Source organism: Toxotes jaculatrix, chromosome 2 (genome assembly GCF_017976425.1).
Source record: "Toxotes jaculatrix isolate fToxJac2 chromosome 2, fToxJac2.pri, whole genome shotgun sequence".
Classification (NCBI taxonomy): Eukaryota; Metazoa; Chordata; class Actinopteri; family Toxotidae; genus Toxotes; species Toxotes jaculatrix.
The window spans coordinates 29,344,440-29,365,917 of record NC_054395.1 but is presented as its reverse complement, the minus strand read 5'-3'; the positions used below and the strand labels follow the sequence as shown (position 1 = coordinate 29,365,917).

Genomic DNA, 21,478 nt, shown 5'->3' with positions numbered 1-21,478 from the left:
TTGATTTTAGCAGCAAAGCTGTGTTTTATTGAGTAAAAATTATATATAGGTTGCTATAGGAAGTACACAAACATAAAAAATAAATCAAGGCTTTTCCACTAACAGTTCAAATGAAGTATAAAAATAGCACAGAATCTGTTCTTATGAAATGTTTTTGCACTTTAGATTCATAAAAAGGCAAAAAAAAAAATATCCTCAAGTGTGATTCTGATAAAAGATAAAGCACAAAAAGGTTATAGTAAAAAAGGAGAAACTGTTCTCAGCTCATTCACACTCAAGCCTACAAATACACACTCAAATGGTTTAATCTAAATAACGAGATATCAAAAAGCTATTGATTAATATGCTCTATATTGTGCTATAATATTACAAATTTCAAGCAAGCTTTATACTGTGTTAATATATACTGTATGTGTTCTCAATATAAAAAGTCTTAAAAGAGCAGTTATAAAAAAGAAAACTATTCTCTGCGTACTGTTTTCAAAACATTCAACAGATTCAGCAGTTTTAAGGAAACATGTAAACAATTACTTTTTGGTATTTTAAATGACTTTAAATCTGACTTGAAAAGTGAAAAAGATTCCTGGTGGCACTTTAAAGGGGCCTTTTGAGCACCAAAGAAGAGTCTTGCATTTCTAAATGAACTGGTCATTTAAACATGAAAGAAACAAGTTCTTTACGAAGGCTTGTGCATTTTGTGTAAAAACAAAAAACAATGTAGTTCTTGGTCAAACAAGAGAATTAAAACACTTGTAAACTTTTCTATTGATACAGTACACAAAACACTGTGTAAAAACAGTTCCAGTGATAAAATATAAGCTATATATACAGGGCATATGGGAGCAGAAAGCTACAGTATATATTCACGGAACAGAGATCCTGTAGGAGGAGTGATGCAGTTGCCCCTTTGTCTGAGGTAATGCCCATTTAGTCTGATTTGGTGACAGCCAACATCATTAAAATCTTCCAGTTATCAGAACAACAACAGAAAAAAAGATATTTCAAAGGACGACACCAAGTTTTTGTGAGTTTGTTCCACTGGTCACGCTCTGTCTGGTGAACATGCTAATGCTTTAACATACAGCATGACATGAAACTGCAGGTAAAAAAACTTAAACTAGACAATTCAGTGATGACTGTGTAATGATACTGGCCTGTAGAAGAAATCTTTATCATTATCAAAGATTCATTAAAAATCTAAATTACTGCAATAACTTGGTGTTTGAAGTCTCACAGGACAACAGTTCCTCTGGTAATGACTATGCCATGTACTCTGCATTCAGACTTGTTTTCTCACTAATCACAATTACTTAGAATGACTTCTATATACTGCATTCTGAAGCACGTGCATCGCACAGACCTAAGTAAAGTATCAGACAGCATCATTAAGATGGTTTTCATGGCAGCCATCTTGTCAGTTTTTCTGGAAACTGAAAAACTCCTTTAAATGAAAAGTAGTCAGTGCTAGCTTACAAAAATATTGCGTGTTCAGCAGGGTTTCCCATGTTTTTTTTTCTTCTTTTTCGGGAGCAGAAACAGCTGTAAAAGCACATTTACACACAGTGACACTCACACTTTCCTGGATTCAAATGAACTTTTTTTTTTCAACCACGATCGCCCACATGTGTGTGAGACACTGGCATCCAGCTATTACAGTAAACTGAAACAATTTTAATTTTAAAATAATGTCTAAACATCTACAGTAGGATAAATGTTATCACTCAGCTGTGTGGACAAAAACCCATTCTCTATATCTCTGCTTTTGCATTGGCTTGTTTCAAGTATTTGTGTGTAGCTCTCTGGGAGATGTCTCTGTGACTTTATAACAGTATAACTCTAAGTTTCACACTATCTATACAAAAACGTTTATATAATCTTTCATCAAAAAGTTTTTTTTCTTCTTTTTTAACTAAGCTATTTTGCTCATATGGACTCATCTCAAAGCAAAAGACAAAAAGTGAAATTATTGTTTTTACAACAAACAGTTAAAAAACTAATCTAAGTATAAAATCCTGCCTCATTCCTAAGTTAGTCTCAGGTCCACTAGCTCCCAATGCTTCTTCCATTGGTCTTTTAAAAACTCGAGCATGAGACTAACTTTTCTTTCCATATTTAAATTGTACTACAGTACTACAGCACTGTCTAGTAAAATTTAAGCGTATTTAACAAAGATAAAATACGATTTTGTTAGCATCTCACACCTACGGCTCTAAAGAGGCTTTTGCAGGACTTCTGTGGCAATGACTCGCAAACAAAATCACCATTTTATCTTAGTTAAAAAGAGATGCTGGACTTTTACCGTCCAGTACAGTTGTAGATATTACCTTTTTTAATTTGGACAGAAAACAGCAGTATGATATCTTGGCGTTACAAAGACCATGCTAAAAAACTCTATTTTAAAAAAAATAAAATGTTATGCCAAAACACTCGTGGAACAGCAGGTTCCCCAAAACGGGACTGCAGGACTTCAGCTGTCCATTGTATGACTTTGGTTCAAGTGAGCTTAAAAGTGTTTTTGTTGAGATGAGCAGCCAGTATCAGCACCATGCCTCTCAAACATTTTAATCACCAGCTAAATTGAGGGATAAGCGACCTTTAGATGTTCTACACTTGGTAAAACAGTTTGATATGAAGCTTTGATATTTTCTACAAGTTTGTCAACTTAAAAAAAATTAAAAAATGCATTTTAAGGGCTTTTTAAAAGTAAAAATCATAGTAAATCATTGTTCAGTCCTAATGTTAATGAGTGGGTGTCATCTTCTTTCCCTTTCAGCTCCTCAGGCTGAGAACCCTAATGGTCTCCATTAGAGATGATCAGTGATACTGACTGACTGTCTGCACTTTCACTTGACCTTTGACCCTCCCTCTCTCTCAGACACTATTGGAGATAGTGATAAACCACAGCCAAGCTGCTCACCCACGTTGTATCTGTGTATCTCTGTGTTAGTGTGTGTTATGTGTGTTTCAGGTTTGCAGTGCATTATCTCCAGAATCCAGAAATGGCTGGACACAAACTAACGGCTACTTTCACTATTTTCCCAGCTACACTGATTTTTAGTGAGACTGGCTGTTTGCCGGCCAAAGTGGCTGACGGAGTGGACATAACATCCAGCTCTTCACAGAATTTGACTGGCGGCTAATGTTTCTGGAAGCCAGTATCACAAAAGAAGAGCTGGTGAATATTCACAAGTGGCATTTGTTTGCCGGCGGCGGGTGGTTTCTATTCACAAGCGAAGTAGTCTTTGAGCGGTGCGAACAGATGCCTGATGACAGGGACGCTCCAGGACCGGCCCAGGAGTTTCTGCCGGGCACCGCGACCCATGTTGGACACGTCTGTGTAGTGAACGGGGAAGCCGAAGATCCTGCAGGGGACAAAATACACAACAACCATTACAATCCAAGTCAGAGCAAAAGAATGGCTTGTGTGTGTGTGTGTGTGTGTGTGTGTGTGCGTGTGTGTGTGTGTTCTGCTCACCTCTCCAGCTCAGTGCACCACAGTATGTCCTCCTTCCCGTTCATCAAGACAGGGAAGTGCTGGTCTTTCCCCTGTTTAATGGAGTTGGAGCGAGTAGTGATGGTACGCACCTTTCCAAACTACGACACAACAAATACACACAAAAAAAACATGAAAATTCAAATACAAACACAAACTTCAAACGCATGCAATCAAACAGCTGTTGTGCAATTAAGAACTGCAAAGAGTGAAAAACACGTCTTCACCACTGATTTATTCTGTAGATATCTGACCTTTGCAACTCTGCCGTGCTCCAGACAGTCCTGCAGCTCCAGCTTGTCCATCCCAGAAGCACACAGAGGCCTGAAACAGAGGAGTGATCACATTTAGTCCTGTGCACTGTTTATATCCGCTGCTCGCACAGACACTGAAAAGTCCCTGGGCCTCAGATATGTTTTGGATGTGAAGAGTTGGCCGACCTGTTCATGCCCGGCAAGTTTCCCCAGAAGTATCGGGCACGATGAGCAGCAGAAACCTCAATGGCATCAATCATGACGGGGTTACACTGCAAAAAACAAACCCACAGAGAAACACAGTGATTACCCATAAACTCGTGGCACTTATGAAAATACAGCCCTTAAAACAGTTTTCTGGCACTTGTATGTTTTTTTGTTGCTAGCACCCTCACAAGAAAACCAAACCAACGCCCGTGTATCAAAGGCAACTTCACTCTGACTGATCAGATTTTCAGTGTACAGCGTTTTGCTGTTTGGCTGTTTGTTTAGCTGTCCCTCACGGTCCACATGACTCACCTCCAGGAATCGGGAGATGTCCCTCTTGTCGTTGACGCCCATGGCCACTACATTCTCAAACATCCAGAAGAACGGCCGGTCCTCTCCTTCTTTGGGCTTGGCCTCGCTCAGCAGACGGTAGAACTCAAAGAACAGCCTCCCTGTGCCTTCTAGAGCAACAAAACACGATCAGAGTCCAAGAAAACATCACACACCTGCCTCAGTGCCTCAGTACAGGATGGATGTCTCAGGAAACTGAGAGTATTCAGATAATCTCATAATAATTAAACTAAAATAACAAAGATTTCCAACAAACTTTAATGCAGGGTTTAACCTGCATTTAAAGGAACAGAAATTTACTAAGACATAAGTTAAATCTACCAGAAAGGAGCTGCAACATCACTTCTACAGTATCAGCAACCGTTTCTATGATGACATTCACAGTAAGAGTCAGAAACACACTCTGCTGTATAATGTCCTCAGGCAGGTACCTACCATACAGGCCTTTCCTTGCAGGATTGACGATTGAGAGGTCATTGCAGGGACTTCCTCCTATCACCAGATCAAATGGACCCCACTCCTGAATCTGAGACAGACAACAGCACCACCTAGTGTTAGGCTGAGTGACAGAATGAGTTACTCATCCACGTTCACTTTGAGAGTTTGATTTAAACCACCCTCAGGCCTGTGCTGAAATATCACCCGTGATTCACAGTTCAGCCGTTTAGCTTTAGAACAAATGCTGCTAAATATTTTACACAATATATAAATTTACACAAAGTAAAACCCAGATTTACTGGAGCGACACTTTGAAATGGAACCGAACAGAAACGCTTTCATGATTTTCTTTCTTACATTTTTCTTGGAGATGTTCCTGACATCGTGGACGTACTGGATCTTTCCTTCATGTCTGACAACGCCCACTGAGATGGAGTCCTCGCACACCTCTGATGCCACGTACTGGTCCACCTTAAAACCCAGATCCCTCAGGACCAGGTAGCCTGGGAACAGAAACAGACGCAGCTTGCATGAAGACCTGCTGCATCTTAGAATGAATGAAACATCAAATACACACACACACACACACACACTGATTCTCACCAGTGGCAATGCCGTCAAACAGGGAGAGAACTCTGATTGGTCGCCTCTGCTCTGCAGGGACTGCTGGGTAAATCTTTGGCTTCTCCTGGAGGACAAAGATAAAAAAAGATAAAAATTATGACAAATCACATTTTAGGTTTTTGTGTGACATTCCTACTGTATCTGGGCAGAAGAGGGTTAGAATACCCCGACCCCTAGTTTGGAAACTCCAGGTGTGTAGTATAAAAGTGTATATATTTACAGATACACATATGATTATTTGCCAAATTTAACAATAAATAAACACACAGGAGTATAAATATTAAGATGTTTTACAAAAAATAAGAAAAAAGCAACTAAACGTTTCCTGTTCTAACATCTCAGTCTATTCACAGGATCATTAATCCTTCGTCCTTGTGCATAAGACATCTTGAAAAAAACCCAAAGTGACTCACAAACTCTTGTCCGTTGTCGTTTGCAAAGAACTCCTGCAGCTTGAGGCTCCAGTCGTGCCGCCGTTTGAGGACGCCGTACTGCAGCAACGGCTGGCACATGTAGCATCGCCAAGGGTCCAGATACCGAGCATTGTTAGATGCTCCGGGATCGACCAGGATGTCCAGACAGTCCACACAGAAACACCTGGAGGAGGACAGATGGAAGGAGAGGAGGTAAACAGACGAACACACACGGTGGCAGAGAAAGAATCAAATAGGATTGGTTTCTTTGTGTGTGCGTGTGTGTGTGTGTGTGTGTGTGTGTGTGTGTGTGTGTGTGTGTGTGCGTGTCTGACCTGCAGCAGTTGGCGTTGCCGCACAGCAGAACCTCTCGACCCCCACAGCAAACGGTGCAGTAAGACTGGTAACCGTCATCATCATACATGTAGGACATCTCCAGGTACACATCCTAAACACACACACACAAAAGGTCAGCTGACCTATTCTTTATTCCCACACGTCTCAAACTGCTACGGATGTGAACAGACGAGTTAACGTGTCTGACGTGACCAGTTTTATCTGCTACTGACGGTTTCATTTTATCAGCCCTGGGAAACCTATGGTCAGAACCTACAGTCTGTGTGTATGAGAATGACGTTCAATGATCTAAATATTATTATTCTTAGTGTTTATTATTATGATTACTGTGGGGTGTTCGCTCAGTTTAGAAAAGGTTTCTGACACTGAGACAAGTTAATGATGATGGAAAATAACCACAAAAAAAAAAAAATTTACCACAGAAGAAAAAGAAAAACATTTTTGTTGCTCTACCTTGCAAGTTTGGCACAGGCCTCCTTCAAACAGCGGGTGGAAAGTTGCTGCTCTCATCTTTCCACAAGAGAGACAGAACTCTGCCAGAGCGTGAACACACACACGCACACACACATGTACATGCACACACAGATCAACAGCCAAAAAAAAGAGAACATGAAATGACACGGTTAATGATTCACAAATTAAATTCACGTCAGTCATTCAACAGAATCAACAGAGTGACGGTGTGAGTCTTTACCTTCTATGCTACTTCCATTCTTCAGAACTTCATTCACCATTTGTTCTGAGAGAGAAGGAGGAACAGTGTGAACAAACATGGAAAAACATTTCCCTCCCCCTCTGTGCTGCCAAACAAGTCACAGGTAACGCAGACTTCAGTGAGTGAGTTTGACCTTTGACCCGTACCTCTGCTGTAGGACTCCTCGGGGGCGGCCTTGTTCTTACAGAGACTGACTCTGGGCCGCTTTGCACTGGGGAAATACTCTGGCAGTGAAACATCCAGGACCTGGTGGTCCAGAGGGTTACTGTCTGCAGGGCGACACACACACACACAGATCAAAATCAGTTTCACTCCCGTTTAAATTAGGGACAATGAGGAGGCACAAACTTAGCAGATAGAATGCAACAGTCTAATCCTGCTGCTTTGCTCACTGGCACTGTGCGTGGGTTTGAGTCCCTCCTCTCCTTTGGGCAGGAAGCCGCCGTTGGCCCAGTCCAGCATGGGTTTGACCTGGTCCTCCGGATTGTCCGACTCGCAGGGAGGAAAGGTCTTCTCCGCCCGGATACTGGCCATCTGAGACAGAGGGGTTACACAGTGTGAGACAAAGTGATGGAGGAAGGTGACACAGAGCTGTGAAATGACATTGAATTTAAACCGTCAAATGAGAATAATAATAAAAATAATAATAAATAATAAATAATAAAATCTTCTATCACATTATATGGAATCTCATGTAATTTATGTATTTCTGTAATCCCTCCCACCCAAAAAGAGAGAATAGGATTTTTGATTAAAAAAAATTAAAATCAAATTTTTTTTGTTACTCCAACAAACAAATACAAAACAACAACCTGACACTGGTGCAGAAATCACATGACAGAGCCTGTGATATTAAGGAGAGGTTACAGTGATATCACCAAACCCTCACTTCTCACATTCAAAGAATCACAAACAACACTGACATGATGTAATGTGTAAAAAAGGACAAAATAATGTCCCCAGCAAATCCGTCGTAATAAATTCATATATAAATTCACAGGCCAAAGACAGAGAGAAAGAAAATTAAATAACGAAACTTGAAAGTTTCACCAAAATCAAAAACTAGGACAAAAGAAGGCGTCGCGTTTTAAAGGCCAACACACGGTGACAGCACGAGTCAGGCGTCAGTGTTTACATCTGAATGAGGTGTGTGAGAAATGGCCTGTAGTTATAGCGCCCTCATTAGGCCACTCCTTTAAACTGACACTGATTGGCTGTGGAACACCAGGTAAAGATGATCTGCTTTTCTCATCCTTTAAGTTCAGAAACAACAGACTGACAAAGCAGAGGACGGCAGAGAGAAGCTGACGTCTGAGTGACAGACGAAGGCCGAGGCAGCTCCACACCGAGGGGACGAGGGAGACGGGGCGAACGAGGCAGACAAAACATAGTAGCCACGAGGAGAGAGAGAGAGAGAGAGAGAGAGAGAGAGAGAGAGAGAGAAACAGCAGCATGAACAGGCCCGCAGTCTGAGTCTATCTAAACACACACATAACTGACAGAAACACACATCTGTCAGCTAGGTGTCTTCAAACAGACACACACCAGTGCTCACAAAGAGAGAGAGAGAGAGAGAGAGAGAGAGTCTCTATAAAACATAAACCAACGAAAGACAAACACAGACGAAAAATGAAAAGGAGTTGGCGTGAAAACAAAAGAGAGAAGGAAAGATGTGTACGGAGCAAAGCTTAGTTACAGAGTTTTTCACAGACAGTGAGCAGGTTACAACATCTGCCTGTTTGTAGGCAGATGTTGTAAAGGATCAAACAACAAAATCTCAGCACGGAGGGAACTTTAAAACAAGTGTCCGCTCTCCACGTAGTGATTTGGAATTTGTTTCCTTGGAAGAGTTTGACCTTTGAAAGTCTTATCATTATTTTACTGAAAGACATAAGGAGGCATCGACGGACTCATTCGTCTGTTTCCTCAACAGCAGGAATGTTTCTAGTACAGAGACAACAGCCCTGATGCGTGTCTGTCTGCGTGTCCATAACACACTCAGCCTTTTTCACATTATTCGTGGTGAAATCACACATTTACTGACGTGAGTATATCGACCGTACGACAGACGACACTGTTTTCCATTTTTCCCTCTCTGCTCCGTCTCTGTCATCCCGCCTCACACTCTTCCCTCCCTCGTTTGAGTGACAGGACGAGATCCAGGAAGAGGATTCCCCTTCACACGCATCTGTGTTTGCTTTGCTTGGCCTCTGGTCCACATGAGCTCATACATGCACTTCCAGTGAACCAGTGTGTTCTTGGCAGGGAGACCCACACAGCGTGTCCTAACAGAATCAGACGCTCACACCCCCCAAACAAACACAAACACAAACACACACACACACGCGCACACACACAACCATCCAACCCGATTGTCTGTCCTCTCCTTCCGCTTAAGAGACTAATTTCTGATGCCCTGGATTTTGTGACTGTGGTGAAAGCTGTTGCTTTATATCACTGAGCTGTGACCTCGACATTATCACAATGCAAACAACCAACAATACATCACAACACAGCAGCAGCTGCTTCCAGCGCTGAGGTGGATGGTTGATCCAAACGCTTTGTTCCTGAGTTTTCTTCTTTTTCTTCAATAAATGTGGCGCAGTCGGTGAATTCAGGAAAACGTAGGAAACTTTAAAAAGCCCCCTGAAGCTCACCTCCAGTGCCTGGAAGACAGCCCTGCGGTAGGAGGCCAGCTTGGTGTAAGAAGCCTGGCTGAAGAACTTGGGGAAGGCGGTGATGGAGTCCAGTTTGTCTGCTGACACCTGCAGACAAAAACATGGCATCAAACAAAGTACGAGATGTGCAACCATGATTTGATTTTCCTCTCCCTCCCTTCCTTCCACCCTCCCTACCTTCCCTTCCTCCCTCCTTCAGTCTGTTTGTTTTTCTTTCCCTCCTTACCTCAGAGAATTTGCCGTCTCCAAACCACTGCAGCCACCTCATGCCGTGGCTGGCCTGCCGTTTGCCGGTGGCACGCCACGTCACCACGATGCCAGGCCACCAGGAAAATCCCTTGATCTTCCCCCACACCAGCTCACCGATGCCAAAACCCTTGTTGTCCTGGATGTAGGAGGGAGAATAAAGATGAGAGGGAGAGAGTGTGAGGAGGAGGTCACAGTCCTGTCCTTCATCCAACTTCACCAATGCAATAAGTCTCTTACTGTCCCTGAACTAAAAAGAAAGACACATTTGATTTAACATGACAAACGACTGTCGAAGACAAAAAGTCTCTACAGTCGGTTGTCGTGTTAAATCAAATGTGTCTTTCTTTGCTTCAGGGACACAATTAGATGTCTTCCTAACAGGACAGGTGCAGAAAACAGAGCAGAGAAAACAGGACATTCTGGCAGAAATATCTTCCTGTGCTTCAGCCTCGATGAGAAGACGAGATACGGCAGTACACGGCAGAAGAAAAGAATGGAAACTGATGGTTTGACACGCTGACAGAAATCTGTAATGATATCTGTATTGTGCAAAGACTGAAAAACCCCAACTTTCAGACAGCTGAAAACTGAAAACAATAGTCTGGACATATTCGTTTTCCAATGCCAAACATTTTTCTTGTCTTGGAAAAAGATGTAGAAAAGAAAAAAAAAAGGAGGGAACTTTCTCCTGTAACCGTGGCTACAACTGTGGGATAGAGTGAAGGAGCTGTGAAAGGAAAAAGAAGAATTCTTGCATCCACAGCACTGGTGTTACAAAGCACCGAGCAGATAAATGCAAAGGATGAAAGGCGAGGGAAGGAGGAAGGAAGAGAGGGTGAGATTTTAGAAAACATTCTCTCCTTCTCTGGACTTGATCTCCAGAAACATAATAAAGTCCTTCATGTGTGACAACATGAATGAACTTACTGTTTACCTCTTAGACAAAAAGGTGCACCTTTAAAAAACACCCTGCACCTCACAGACGACCCTGACCTATGACCTCAACGCAGAGGGAAGAGTTTCCCTTAATGGATCAATAAAATATCTGATTTTTATTCACATGAAATCTCTAAATGTTAAACACATAGTAAACACAAACTGAGGAGCGTTTGGTCGCCTCGGCATCGCTCTGCACCTGTCTGTGATTTCCTGATTTGCTCAGGTGTTTCCTTTATTTCTGCTGTTTGCTTTGCTCTTCAGACTCTTTGTGTGCGGAACCTTTAACGAAAACATCCAACGTCGCTGATAATACCATAATTGGCCCATTTTTCTTTCGTTCTTTTCTTCCTTTTGAAAGTTATGTGCCCTGGTTTACGCGCAGGTGGGATTTCTATGCTTGCAAAACAAATCCCAGCAGAGCCCGGGCTATGTGATCCTTCAGTCCGCCTTAAGAGAGAAAACCCATTAGGCTTTGTGACTGAGTCTGACTCCGCTAAAAGATGCTCCGCTCCGCTGAGCGCAGTCAGGAGCGAGTGCGAACACACGCAAACACACCGGGATGCATCGACGTACACAAAGGTGCGTGTAACGTGAGGCTGCACGTACGCGGAGGTAAACACAGACGGACAGCGCAGAGACACGCACAGGACAACATGCATGCATGCAGAGCTGAGTGTGTACAGAGTGTGTCTCCAAACACACACACGCACACACACACACACACACACACACACACACACACACACACACACAGAGGAGCTGCTGTGCTGAGTGGTGGTCGAAATGACCTGAATGAAACTATTGATACTGAGCAAACACAGACAGACTCTGTGTGTGTGTGTGTGTGTGTGTGTGTGTGTGTGTGTGTGTGCGTGTGTGTGTGTGTGTGCGGCCACCTGCACTAACACAAGGCCAGGTGGAGGAGGTTCTGTGGTCTGTGGAGGGAGTTACCCTCCTCCTCTCTCTGTCGCTGCCAAACCTCCACTTCCCCTTTTTCAAATATTCTCTCTCCTGCATCGACTCAACTTTCTGACTCTTTCTCTTTGCTGCTTTTTAACCTTTTTCCTTCTGCTCGTCTTTTTTCGACTCGATGATGCTTTTCTACACTTTCATAGTTTTTAATCGACCTCACAGTTTAACTCTTTAAATAAAACGTCCCACCACTTCTTCACATGTGTTTTGGTCTCTAACAGACTCAGTCTTCACACAACCTTGATGAATTACACATCTAAAATCTAAAAATGTCTCCTGATTCCATCTGTGCAAAGCGTTTCAGGATCCCTGTGTCACTGCGACTGCTGCTGACAGAAGAACTGGCTCAGACTTGTGGCTCCAAAGTGTTTTCCACACAAAAGGCTTTACATTTCATCTTTGATTCCAAAAAAACCCCCCCTAACATTTCTATCGTGTTTGTGCCTCTTTAACTTTGCTTCAGTATCTCTTCTACTCATTCCGACTGTTTTTGGTTTCCTTTTAAAGTGTTTAACAAGAACAATAACCTTTTTATTTTGGGTGCATTGTTTTCAGGCTTATGTACAAAAAACATGAACAGACATTATGATGTTTGTCATGGGCTTAAATATGAAAGCTCACACCTCCAACGCTGCCCAGTCCTTTGAATTTGTTCCATTAATTCTACAAAACAAGTTTTTCGGTTTGCATCTGATCTGAATCAGAACAGGCAAACTGATCACGAACACCCAATTCCTGTGCAGAATTTATCACAGATTTGTACGAGGAGGACTCATGACGACTGAGTGATGTCATGATTTGTCATATAAATCATGCTGAAGCAGCGCCACCCGGAGGAAAGATGTCGTTACGTTTTTGCGGCATCACTCTGATGCGAACTTTTGTCGTCCGCAAAAACGCAAATTCACAGTGGGCCATGTCTACAAGAATCTGTCAAACAGCTCTAAAAAAAAAAACAGATATGTGAATTATCATAACTGCTCACAAAATCTGCTCACATGGAAAAGAACAGAGTCTTTACTCAAAGACAAAGGTTAATGTCCACATGTGTGGAAACTCAGTATTTCTTTCTGCTCTGTCAAAACTAAATTTTCATGAAGTAAAAGATAAAAAACATTAAACAAGAGCAGCTGTGAGATATGAGATGTCTCATCATATCAGTGATTGCTCTAAGAACAAATCTCGTCTGACTGTCCCGAGGACAAAACTGTTTTTTAGTAGTGATTTAAACACGTTTAGAAACATCTGGAACATTTCTGCTCTCAGTTTTGTTTCTGGAGCTTCAGCTCGAGAGACCTGCAGCACGAACATGACGCAAACACACAAAAAAGTCAGTGTTCGGCACCTGCACGCATCCGGTTTCTGTTTCATATTCTGTTGTTTCTTTGAAGATCTTCCAAGTCATCTCTCTGTCCTTATGGGAAGATGAAAGTGGAGTCTCTGGCCCTGATATATAATTTTCTCACACACACACACACACACACACACACTCTTATCTTACATTGTACTCTGGCTGGGTTTCGGAGCTGGACGAGGTGCTGCTGCTCTGGGCCGAGTCTTTGGAGTCTTGTTCCATCAGCTCCAGACGGGGGGCCTCGGGGACCCTGCCGGACACGACCGCGACCGCCCGAGGACCAGCAGAGCACTGACGGAGAGCGAGAGAGAAACGTTTCTGAGACTCAGGAGAAACACGCAGAAGACACGTTTTTTTAAATAAACAGTGAACAACATGAAAAGAAAAATAAAATGAACTGAGGTCAGAGGAAAGAACCTGACGCAGAGCAGCTCTGTTTACCCAGCTGTCATTAACCCGGCTCCCTCACCCGTTAGCTGGGTTTTCACCTGAGAACAGGCGGTCATGAAAACACACACAGATCATATCTCCAGTCAAACACACACACACACACACACACACACACATGTCACCTTCACTGTCAATCACTGCAGCCTCTTCAGAGGCCGTTTGACCTGCACCTCAGTCCAGTCACGTTCACAGACAGAGTGTGTTTGCATCCAGTTATATGCAAATTATTTTTATCTGCATTTTGATCTAAATTAATTTCTAATTTATTGTTACAAACTAAGTAATCGACCACAATTTGGGAACAAAGCTAAATATTAAAACAATATATCCTGTTATTTTATGCTGAGGTGGAAAAGCTGATTGAAGAGATTCAAACAAGGAAACGCGACGAGAAAATGTGGCTCATTAAACTGCAGGTTGAGCTGCCAGAGAAAAACATCATGTGGTTTAACGGTTTTAATCATTAGACGTTTCTGAAGAATCACCACTTCTGCATGAGTAAAAAAACTGGTTCAGGTGGTTTGTGTGTGTCTGAGTGTGTGTGTGTGTGTTCATGTACCAGCAACATGCTGAGCTCCTGTTTGCGGTTCTGTCTGCGAGGCTTGTTGTGTGTGTGCGGCGTCAGACCGGCCTGGAAGATGGTTCTGGGTCGAGGTCTCTGTCTCAAACCCAGCTGAGACGCTCCTGAAGCCTTTTCCTACAAACACAGACACACACAGACACACACACTGGTTCCTTCCTGCCCAAAGATGTTTTATTAACCATGAAAGCAGGTGCGTGTGTCTGGTGTCATACCTGGCTGTAGGAGTCCCAGGTACTTTCCTCCTCCTCTGACTTCTTCCTGCTCCTTTTCCTACTTCCCCTCGAACACTGGTTATCATCTGGAAAGAGAGAGAGCAGGAGATCGACAGAAGGTTGGACAGATGGCAGAAAAGAAACTCAATATTTTCATAAAGCAGGTTGCTGTTCCTAAACATACAGAAGAGAAAACCAAGGATTTGTCATGAGGCCAAGCAGTGAAAAGTGGAAAGACCAGAAAAAACCCCTGAAATAAGGAAGAAGGTGACGAAGGCTGCAGCACAGATTCCATGTGTTGGACAAAAATACTAAACGTGAAGACTTTATTCAAGTTTACTCGAACTTGTCTCATACATTTTGGTTCCCCAAAACTGGTGCTTTATTTCACAGATTCCTAAGGAACCTCCTGAAAAACTCCTTGGTTCTAAATATCAGAAAATATAAATGTAAAGAGTAAATATAGGAAAAATAGAGTTTCACCTACTGTAGATGTAAGAGGACAAGTCCTACCTTCAAACTGAAACTGAAAGTCAGAAGTGTTATTGTCTGTGTGTGTGTTACCCTGAGGTGAGGCAGCATCTCCGTTCTGTTTGGGACTAAAGGGGGAGGGCGGTTCGGCCGCAGTCAGCGGGCTGTTCTCATTGGTCAGTTCCACGCCACTGTCGTTCTCTGACAAGGCTTCGGCTGGAGGTGTGTCTCCGTTCACCGCCGCCTGAGGATGGAGGGAGAACAGCTGAAGTCAGGTCTGACCAGGTGAGCAAACAGAGGAGAGACTTGAGGAGTCAGAGGAAGATTGCTGAGAGGACGAAGAAAGGACTGAGAGTGAGACAACAGGGACGGACATCTGGAAACTGTTCTGGTAGTACTAGTTCGTACATTATACAGGAAACTGTTTGGACTTTTTCTACTTTAAGAAGAATTTGAAATGGGAAAGCACTTTGGGAAAAGCTCCTCAAACTTTGCAGCTCTAGTTTATTTCTTCTTATCATTATTTTATGTGGAGCCCAGAAGTCAAGCAACAACTTTACAGAAGGTAGAGAGGAAGAAATGAAAGGTTTAGCAGTGCATCAGGCAGGTTTGGGTCCAAATTCAGAGCCGACTTACAGACAAAAAGGAAGCGTTGCCAGAGACAACACACCTCCACATTCACACAGCCTTCGTCTGCCCGTCCAGTCAGAGCCGAGCTCGCTGACGTCGTGTTTGATGAGTTGGCTAAACGCTCGGTATCTGACAGAGCCGACATCAACACTCGACATTCCCAAAACCTCAGATGAAGACTGTCTGTCTGTCTGTCTGTCTGTCTGTCTGTCCATGATGCATGACGTGCACAGCACCTCTGAAGTTCTGCAGTTTACCTGTCACATGATCCTCCTTTAATTCTGTCATCACAAACTATTAGCAGCATCCATAACACTGAGCTAAGACGGTGCAGTCGGGGCCTGTTGAGTCATGACTCCTGCGCCGAACATCCCAAACCCTCTGAGAGCAATGGATCATTGCTTTGCCAGAAACGGCTGACACCTCTCCAACTGGGTCACCTGTTTCCACAGACCTCCTGAGGAAGTATCCACGAGTTGGTAAGCCAGCAGGCGAGTCAGCAGGCGCGTGTCAGGAGTATTCAGCACTGGATCACTAATGTTTTCAGGCTTTTCCGAAACCAAGTATTTTGTTCAAGCTACGTCTTGCAGACGTGCCTCTGTTGGAACACAAAGTGTGACTAACATCATAAAAACTTTATTGACCAAACAAAAGGTATCAAAACAAAGCTGCTGTTGATAAGACAAATTGCTGTACCTTGAACCTAAAGCTCCTGGGCATCAATATCTTTTGCAGAGCGGAGCCAAACCCTCCCTTCCCTCTGGGCGTTGTTTTTATCAATGAAACCTATTCTTGCCCTGTTCACGTCAAAGTCCCAGAAACGGAGCAGATTATAAACTCAAACATTAACCCTGAAATCCAGCCAAAACATTCAGACAAATTCACGTGTCGGCCACGCCCACGTGTCCAACAGCAGCCGCGGTAAAGCCTCTGACTCAACACGGACGCTATAGAAACCATACAAGAATAACAGAGCGGATGATGAATCTGAGAGGAATTAGCCACCAGTGGCCGTGAGTCATTTGTTTAGAATGAGCGGCCTGTTTGCTAGAGAGATCAGCTCCAGGCCAGAGAGAGGGCAGGACATCTGCATCGCTGCGTCCCTCACCGCATCACAGGGGACGGAGAGACACCGGGCGAGCTTCTGCTGCAACCACGGCAACGCCGGATCAAATCAGATCAGATCAGATCAGAGAGGAGAGGAGAGGAGAGGAGAGGAGAGAGGAGAGAGGAGAGGAGAGAGGATAGAGGAGAGGAGAGAGGACAGAGGAGAGGAGAGGAGAGGAGAGGAGAGGAGAGGAGCAGCAGCTGTGAAGCAGATGGAAAACGATTTTGCTGACTTTTTAACGCAGATCACAGCGACGTGTATCTGAGGCTGGTTGTGATTGTTAAACGTCATAAAACAGGGAATGCATGTGGTGTGTGTGAGTGTTTCCGAGGCCAAATTTCCCCTATAATAAATGAACTCGCCGAACTTGTGCATAAAGTATGTGCTCAAGATAGCTGAGAGTGAGAACTGCTGCCGGGAGCAAGGAAAGGGAGGGAGAGGGAAGAGAGACATTTTAGAGTTTACACAATCATTTTTCCTTTTTAAGCTCTGAAAATCATGTTTCACCACAGCCCATTATTCACCAACCAGCTCTCATTTACTGCGTCTAAAACCTGAGCGCTGAGTGAGAGTGTGAGAGGTGGAGGTGAACAGAGGTGAGGAGAGACTGCAGAGCGGAGAGGAGGAAGGAGCGATGAAAGAGGCAGAGCGCTGGGACAGGAACAGCTGCTGTGAGAGCCAGCACAGATGCTTACACTGCTTTACAACTACTGTGCAAAGCAGCAATCTGTCCATCTGTCCACACAGATACACAGAAACAAGACACGTCTGAGTCAAAGGTCAACGGGCGACGGCAGATTTAGGACATTCTGTTTTATTTATGTGAGGGATTTTAGTGTGGTTATCCTGTTAGACAAATAATTCTGCCGGCAACTGTTTGGATTTGTAGAAAAAAATAAAAATGATTATTTACATTATTGATTAATCTGCTGGTTAATTAACTGTTTGGTCCAGAAAACATCATGACCATCATCCACCAATAAAAGCTGTTCATGTGCCTGAAGATCAAACTTTAAATCTGTGGACTGATACATTTCTTGGGACATGTCCCCGTGTCCTCGCTGATACCTCACAGCGCTGGATGAAGGATCACAGCTGGGAGAAACCTGAACCCCTGCTGCACAGCTGCACCTTCAGTGGCCTTGGCTGCTGCAGCACAATCCTCCGTCACTAACTAACACGTTACAACATAAAACATGACGCGAGGGGAGACAGGCTGACCCCGAGGCTCATTTTAGCTGCTTCCTGTCTCACATTCATGTATTTACACCTGGCAGCTGCCCAACACACCCACAGAGCTCAGACATGAGCACTGGCAGGACGGCCGTCCCGCTGCAGGACAGGACGGCCTGCTGCCTGCACCACACTGACCACATGCAAACCAGGAACAGATGTAATGTCCAGTGAAACCAGCAGAAAACGGATAATGTGCATTTCTGCTTCAGCATTTTCACTCTGCTCAAACACGTTTTAAACAATCGATAAAAACTGAGGCAGAAATGACTCAAACTAATTCAGCCTTTTCTCTCAAAGGGCATGGACCTCGGTTGGTTTGGTGACGTAGTGACTGATGTGTGTGAGTGTTGGCTCTAACCTGCAGCGACTGACAGTTAAACAGTGATGACAGATACTGAAACTAAGCCACGACGCACAGAAGCAGTGAAGCATTAAAAAACACAGACTGTTGATCCTGTTTGGGTTTGTTTGCTTCCAGCAATGTTTTGACTGGAGACATAAACAATAATCAATCAAATAAACGTGGGACGGTGGTCAGAGGTGTGGCCCCCAGAGCTCTCTCATAGTCTTATATTTTTAGACGATCTTAATTTTCAAATGGAACAGATGTTAAACTAAAGCAGTAACACAATAAAAGTCTCACTACACATGCTGCTGCTCTCAAACGTGAATGATTCACGGCTTTAAATGACAGGAGTTCTCCTTTACGTGCCTGAGACACGTCAGGCCCATGAAGTTTGTGGAACCAGTTGGAAGCAGCTCTGATGAAATATCCGGCTCACACTCTGACCACAGAAGGAAAACAATAAAACGCTGGTTTCCAGGACAAGTTGATCACAAAACACGTCCTGTAAAAACACGAGCGAAGCGCAGCTGAACCACACATCACGTGCTGCAGAGTAACACCGCTCTGATTTATCTGTGATATCAGCATCTGTACAGCTACACCCATGCTTTGGGGGAAAATTTGTTCTCAGGCTTTTTAGGATTTGGTCACAAACACCAGGAGAAAACATGATGTTAAACGGTGTAAATCACGTTAAAGTTTAAATATTAAAATTTAAAATCAGTTTCACTCGTGAATTTAAAAATAAACACTTGTTTACATGGTACTTGGATCGTTTCACTCCGGCGCTGGAAGCCGGAGCTAAATAATTTTTTAACCACGTGGATCATGTCCACACCATGAAAAACAGATTCCTCCTGCTCAACACGCGTTTTCTGCTTTTTATCATCATCAAACGAGACAGGAAACATTTTTATATGAGCAGCAGCAGCAGAGTGTGTGGGGAGGTGGTGACAGACGAGGGACACGTTAACGCCTCGGACCTGTGTGTGTGTGTGTGTGTGTAGCTGTCCATTGACTTTCTGGCTAATTTGCATCTTCAGGTTTTTACTCGACCCATAACTCATCCTCCTCTGAGCCTCTGGACCACACAGACACACTCACACCTGGAGGCGTTTCCATCTGCCTCTACCTGCTGTGGTCTTTTCTAAGAAAGCTTCTAAGAAAGCTCGTGCTGCCGTCCTCCTTTCAGAAACATACAGATTTCTGCCTGAACTGGAATCAGTGCATTTCTCAGTAAAAGTTTCAGGTGATTTGTGACACACCAACGTGTTGAATGGAACGTCCGCCTCACTGATCAGCTGTTTCTGTCTGCAAACGTTATTTTAAAACTCCGTTAAAGATTTTGCATGAAGCTTCTTTTATTTACCCTCCACTTCATCTGATGCAAATATTTCATTTTATTTATTTGCTTTTTTTACAGGACTGGAAAAAAATCGAAATTCTTGTTGTGCTGTTGAACAGAGACTAAACTTCGCTGCTCTCTTTCACTTCCTTACTTTCTTCTTTCCCCTTCCTCCATTATTTTCTCCTTTCAGCTCATTTTGTTTGAATCTTTACTGCTCTCTCCCTCTCTCTCTCTCTCCCTCTCTCTCTCTCTCTCTCCGGACAAAACCAGACCAGGTCGGCTTTTGTAAAAGAGGAGGGGGGGAAACTCCTGCGAGTCCACACAGAAAAGGAGCAAAAAGAAACACAACGAAAAAACCCTCAACACCCACAATCTGCTGCTTCTCCAGTAAGGGAAATGAAAAGAGCCTTAAAACCTGCTCATTTTAAAGTTCGTTTCATGACATTTTTGGTCACAAACATCTGTCTCATGTCTGTTTGGAGCTTTTTCCTCCTCCTCGCCCGTTTCAGCTCCTAACTCTGTGATTCTGGACGTGAGCGTCACAGAAATTCCTCTGGTTTCAGACAGGAGCAGAAAAGGTAGCTGTGCAGACTATTATCATCATCAATATCCTTCATTAAACTGCCTTCCTGGACGTCCATCACTCCTCCTCCTCCTCCTCCTTTCATATGAACAAGCCCAACGAAGCATTAAAGTAGCGCGAGTGATCCTGTTCTGCTCCTCTGCCTCCTCTTACTCTTTTACAGCACAGACATTAGAGCTGCTGCTTCTGTTCCCACTGCCTCTGCTGCTTTTGTTGCTATGATAATTATTGCTACTGAAAATGTTCAAGATTAAACAATAAAAATGTGAGTGTGGAACAAGTCTATTCAGCTCATGCAATCTGCAATCTATAAGACTGTGTATGTGTGTGCGTGCGTGCATGTGTGTGTGTGTGTGTGTGCGGTAAAGCATTGTGTAAAGCCTTGCGCTGTGCACATTTCACCAACCTACGTCACACACACATTCCACAGTGAGCAACAGTCTGCCCCGAGGCGCTCTGCCTGTGCTGTCAAAGCATCTTAGCGAGGCCTAAATGATTAGAGACGAGGTCCACGGCCGACACTCGAACAGGGCTGTTCCAAAACACCTGAGAGGGCTCGGGTCTCTGAGGGTGTTGTCTTTCGTTAACAATGAAGTGTGCAATAAAAACTCTAAATTTTTAAACTTTTAAATTTGTGCCTCTGGTGATTCTGTCGGAGCAGTTTGTCCATGATGAAAAGTCAGCTTTCTGCAGTGCTGGAGATTTGACTTATCTTCCACCTGAAATCAGTGCGGTTACATCCTCTGATTCCCATCAGCATCGCTGCTGTGTAGAAGTTTGTTTCTCTTCAGTTTGTGTTTCACCTGTGCAGTTACTGACACAGGGACGCACACGACGCAACACTTTCCTGACAATGGCTTCAAACAACTGCACTGATCTACAGGCGGCACCAACAAAGACAGGGCAGCGGCAGCTAACGCGCTAACACAGATGTAAACAACAAACTTTTAAGAAAACCTGACAAATGTTTCAGGAGAGAAATTCACTCATCACTTTGTTAGACCTCAGACAGTGAGATTTACTGAGCAACACTGACCGTAAAGATTATTTATTTACAAGAAAACTTCACCTTTAACCTAAACCCATTAATCTGTGCTAGTCTTAACCGTGACCTGTTCTCAGACACAGCTCCAGCGGTCGGCTGATTTTTCTGAATCACTGATGTTTTCTGTTACTTAGCAGCACTCTGGGGTCGAGGGAGGAGGGATGATCAGTGTTTCTTCAGTGTGTGAACAGGAGGGCATTTGGTTTGTGAAGCTCATGTAAAGCTGCAGCTGAATCATCATGTTTTGGTTGGATCCAAACTAAAGTTTTATTTAACTTTTATTTACCCACAGACAGTGTCAGCGTCTTTTCTCTTTCTGGCCTCAGGCAGCTGCTGCTGTTCAAACTAAGATTTTATCCTCCGTGACTCATACGTCCGTCCTCCAAACTCATCCCCCCAACACCTTTCTGAGAATCCAAACT

At 43.6% G+C, this 21,478-nt stretch overlaps 1 protein-coding gene across 2 annotated transcripts in view; it reads right to left on the bottom strand.

The window, feature by feature from the left end:
• dnmt3bb.1 (DNA (cytosine-5-)-methyltransferase 3 beta, duplicate b.1) overlaps positions 1–21,478 on the bottom strand; it is a 30,286-nt gene continuing 8,808 nt past the window's right edge. Inside the window, exons 3-22 of one of the 2 annotated variants that reach the window (XM_041053274.1) lie at positions 14,854–15,004; positions 14,290–14,375; positions 14,054–14,191; positions 13,192–13,335; positions 9,757–9,915; positions 9,510–9,617; positions 7,245–7,386; positions 6,999–7,121; positions 6,832–6,876; positions 6,591–6,670; positions 6,116–6,228; positions 5,781–5,964; positions 5,347–5,431; positions 5,101–5,246; positions 4,741–4,831; positions 4,267–4,412; positions 3,934–4,019; positions 3,748–3,817; positions 3,476–3,594; positions 1–3,362 (exon numbers count right to left, since the gene is read on the bottom strand). In XM_041053274.1, the coding sequence (XP_040909208.1) occupies positions 3,221–3,362; positions 3,476–3,594; positions 3,748–3,817; positions 3,934–4,019; positions 4,267–4,412; positions 4,741–4,831; positions 5,101–5,246; positions 5,347–5,431; positions 5,781–5,964; positions 6,116–6,228; positions 6,591–6,670; positions 6,832–6,876; positions 6,999–7,121; positions 7,245–7,386; positions 9,510–9,617; positions 9,757–9,915; positions 13,192–13,335; positions 14,054–14,191; positions 14,290–14,375; positions 14,854–15,004 (2,358 nt within the window). In that variant the 3' untranslated portion in view covers positions 1–3,220. Of the gene's footprint in view, positions 3,363–3,475; positions 3,595–3,747; positions 3,818–3,933; positions 4,020–4,266; positions 4,416–4,740; positions 4,832–5,100; positions 5,247–5,346; positions 5,432–5,780; positions 5,965–6,115; positions 6,229–6,590; positions 6,671–6,831; positions 6,877–6,998; positions 7,122–7,244; positions 7,387–9,509; positions 9,618–9,756; positions 9,916–13,191; positions 13,336–14,053; positions 14,192–14,289; positions 14,376–14,853; positions 15,005–21,478 lie in introns of both variants that reach the window. The other variant, XM_041053265.1, reaches the window with a different exon arrangement.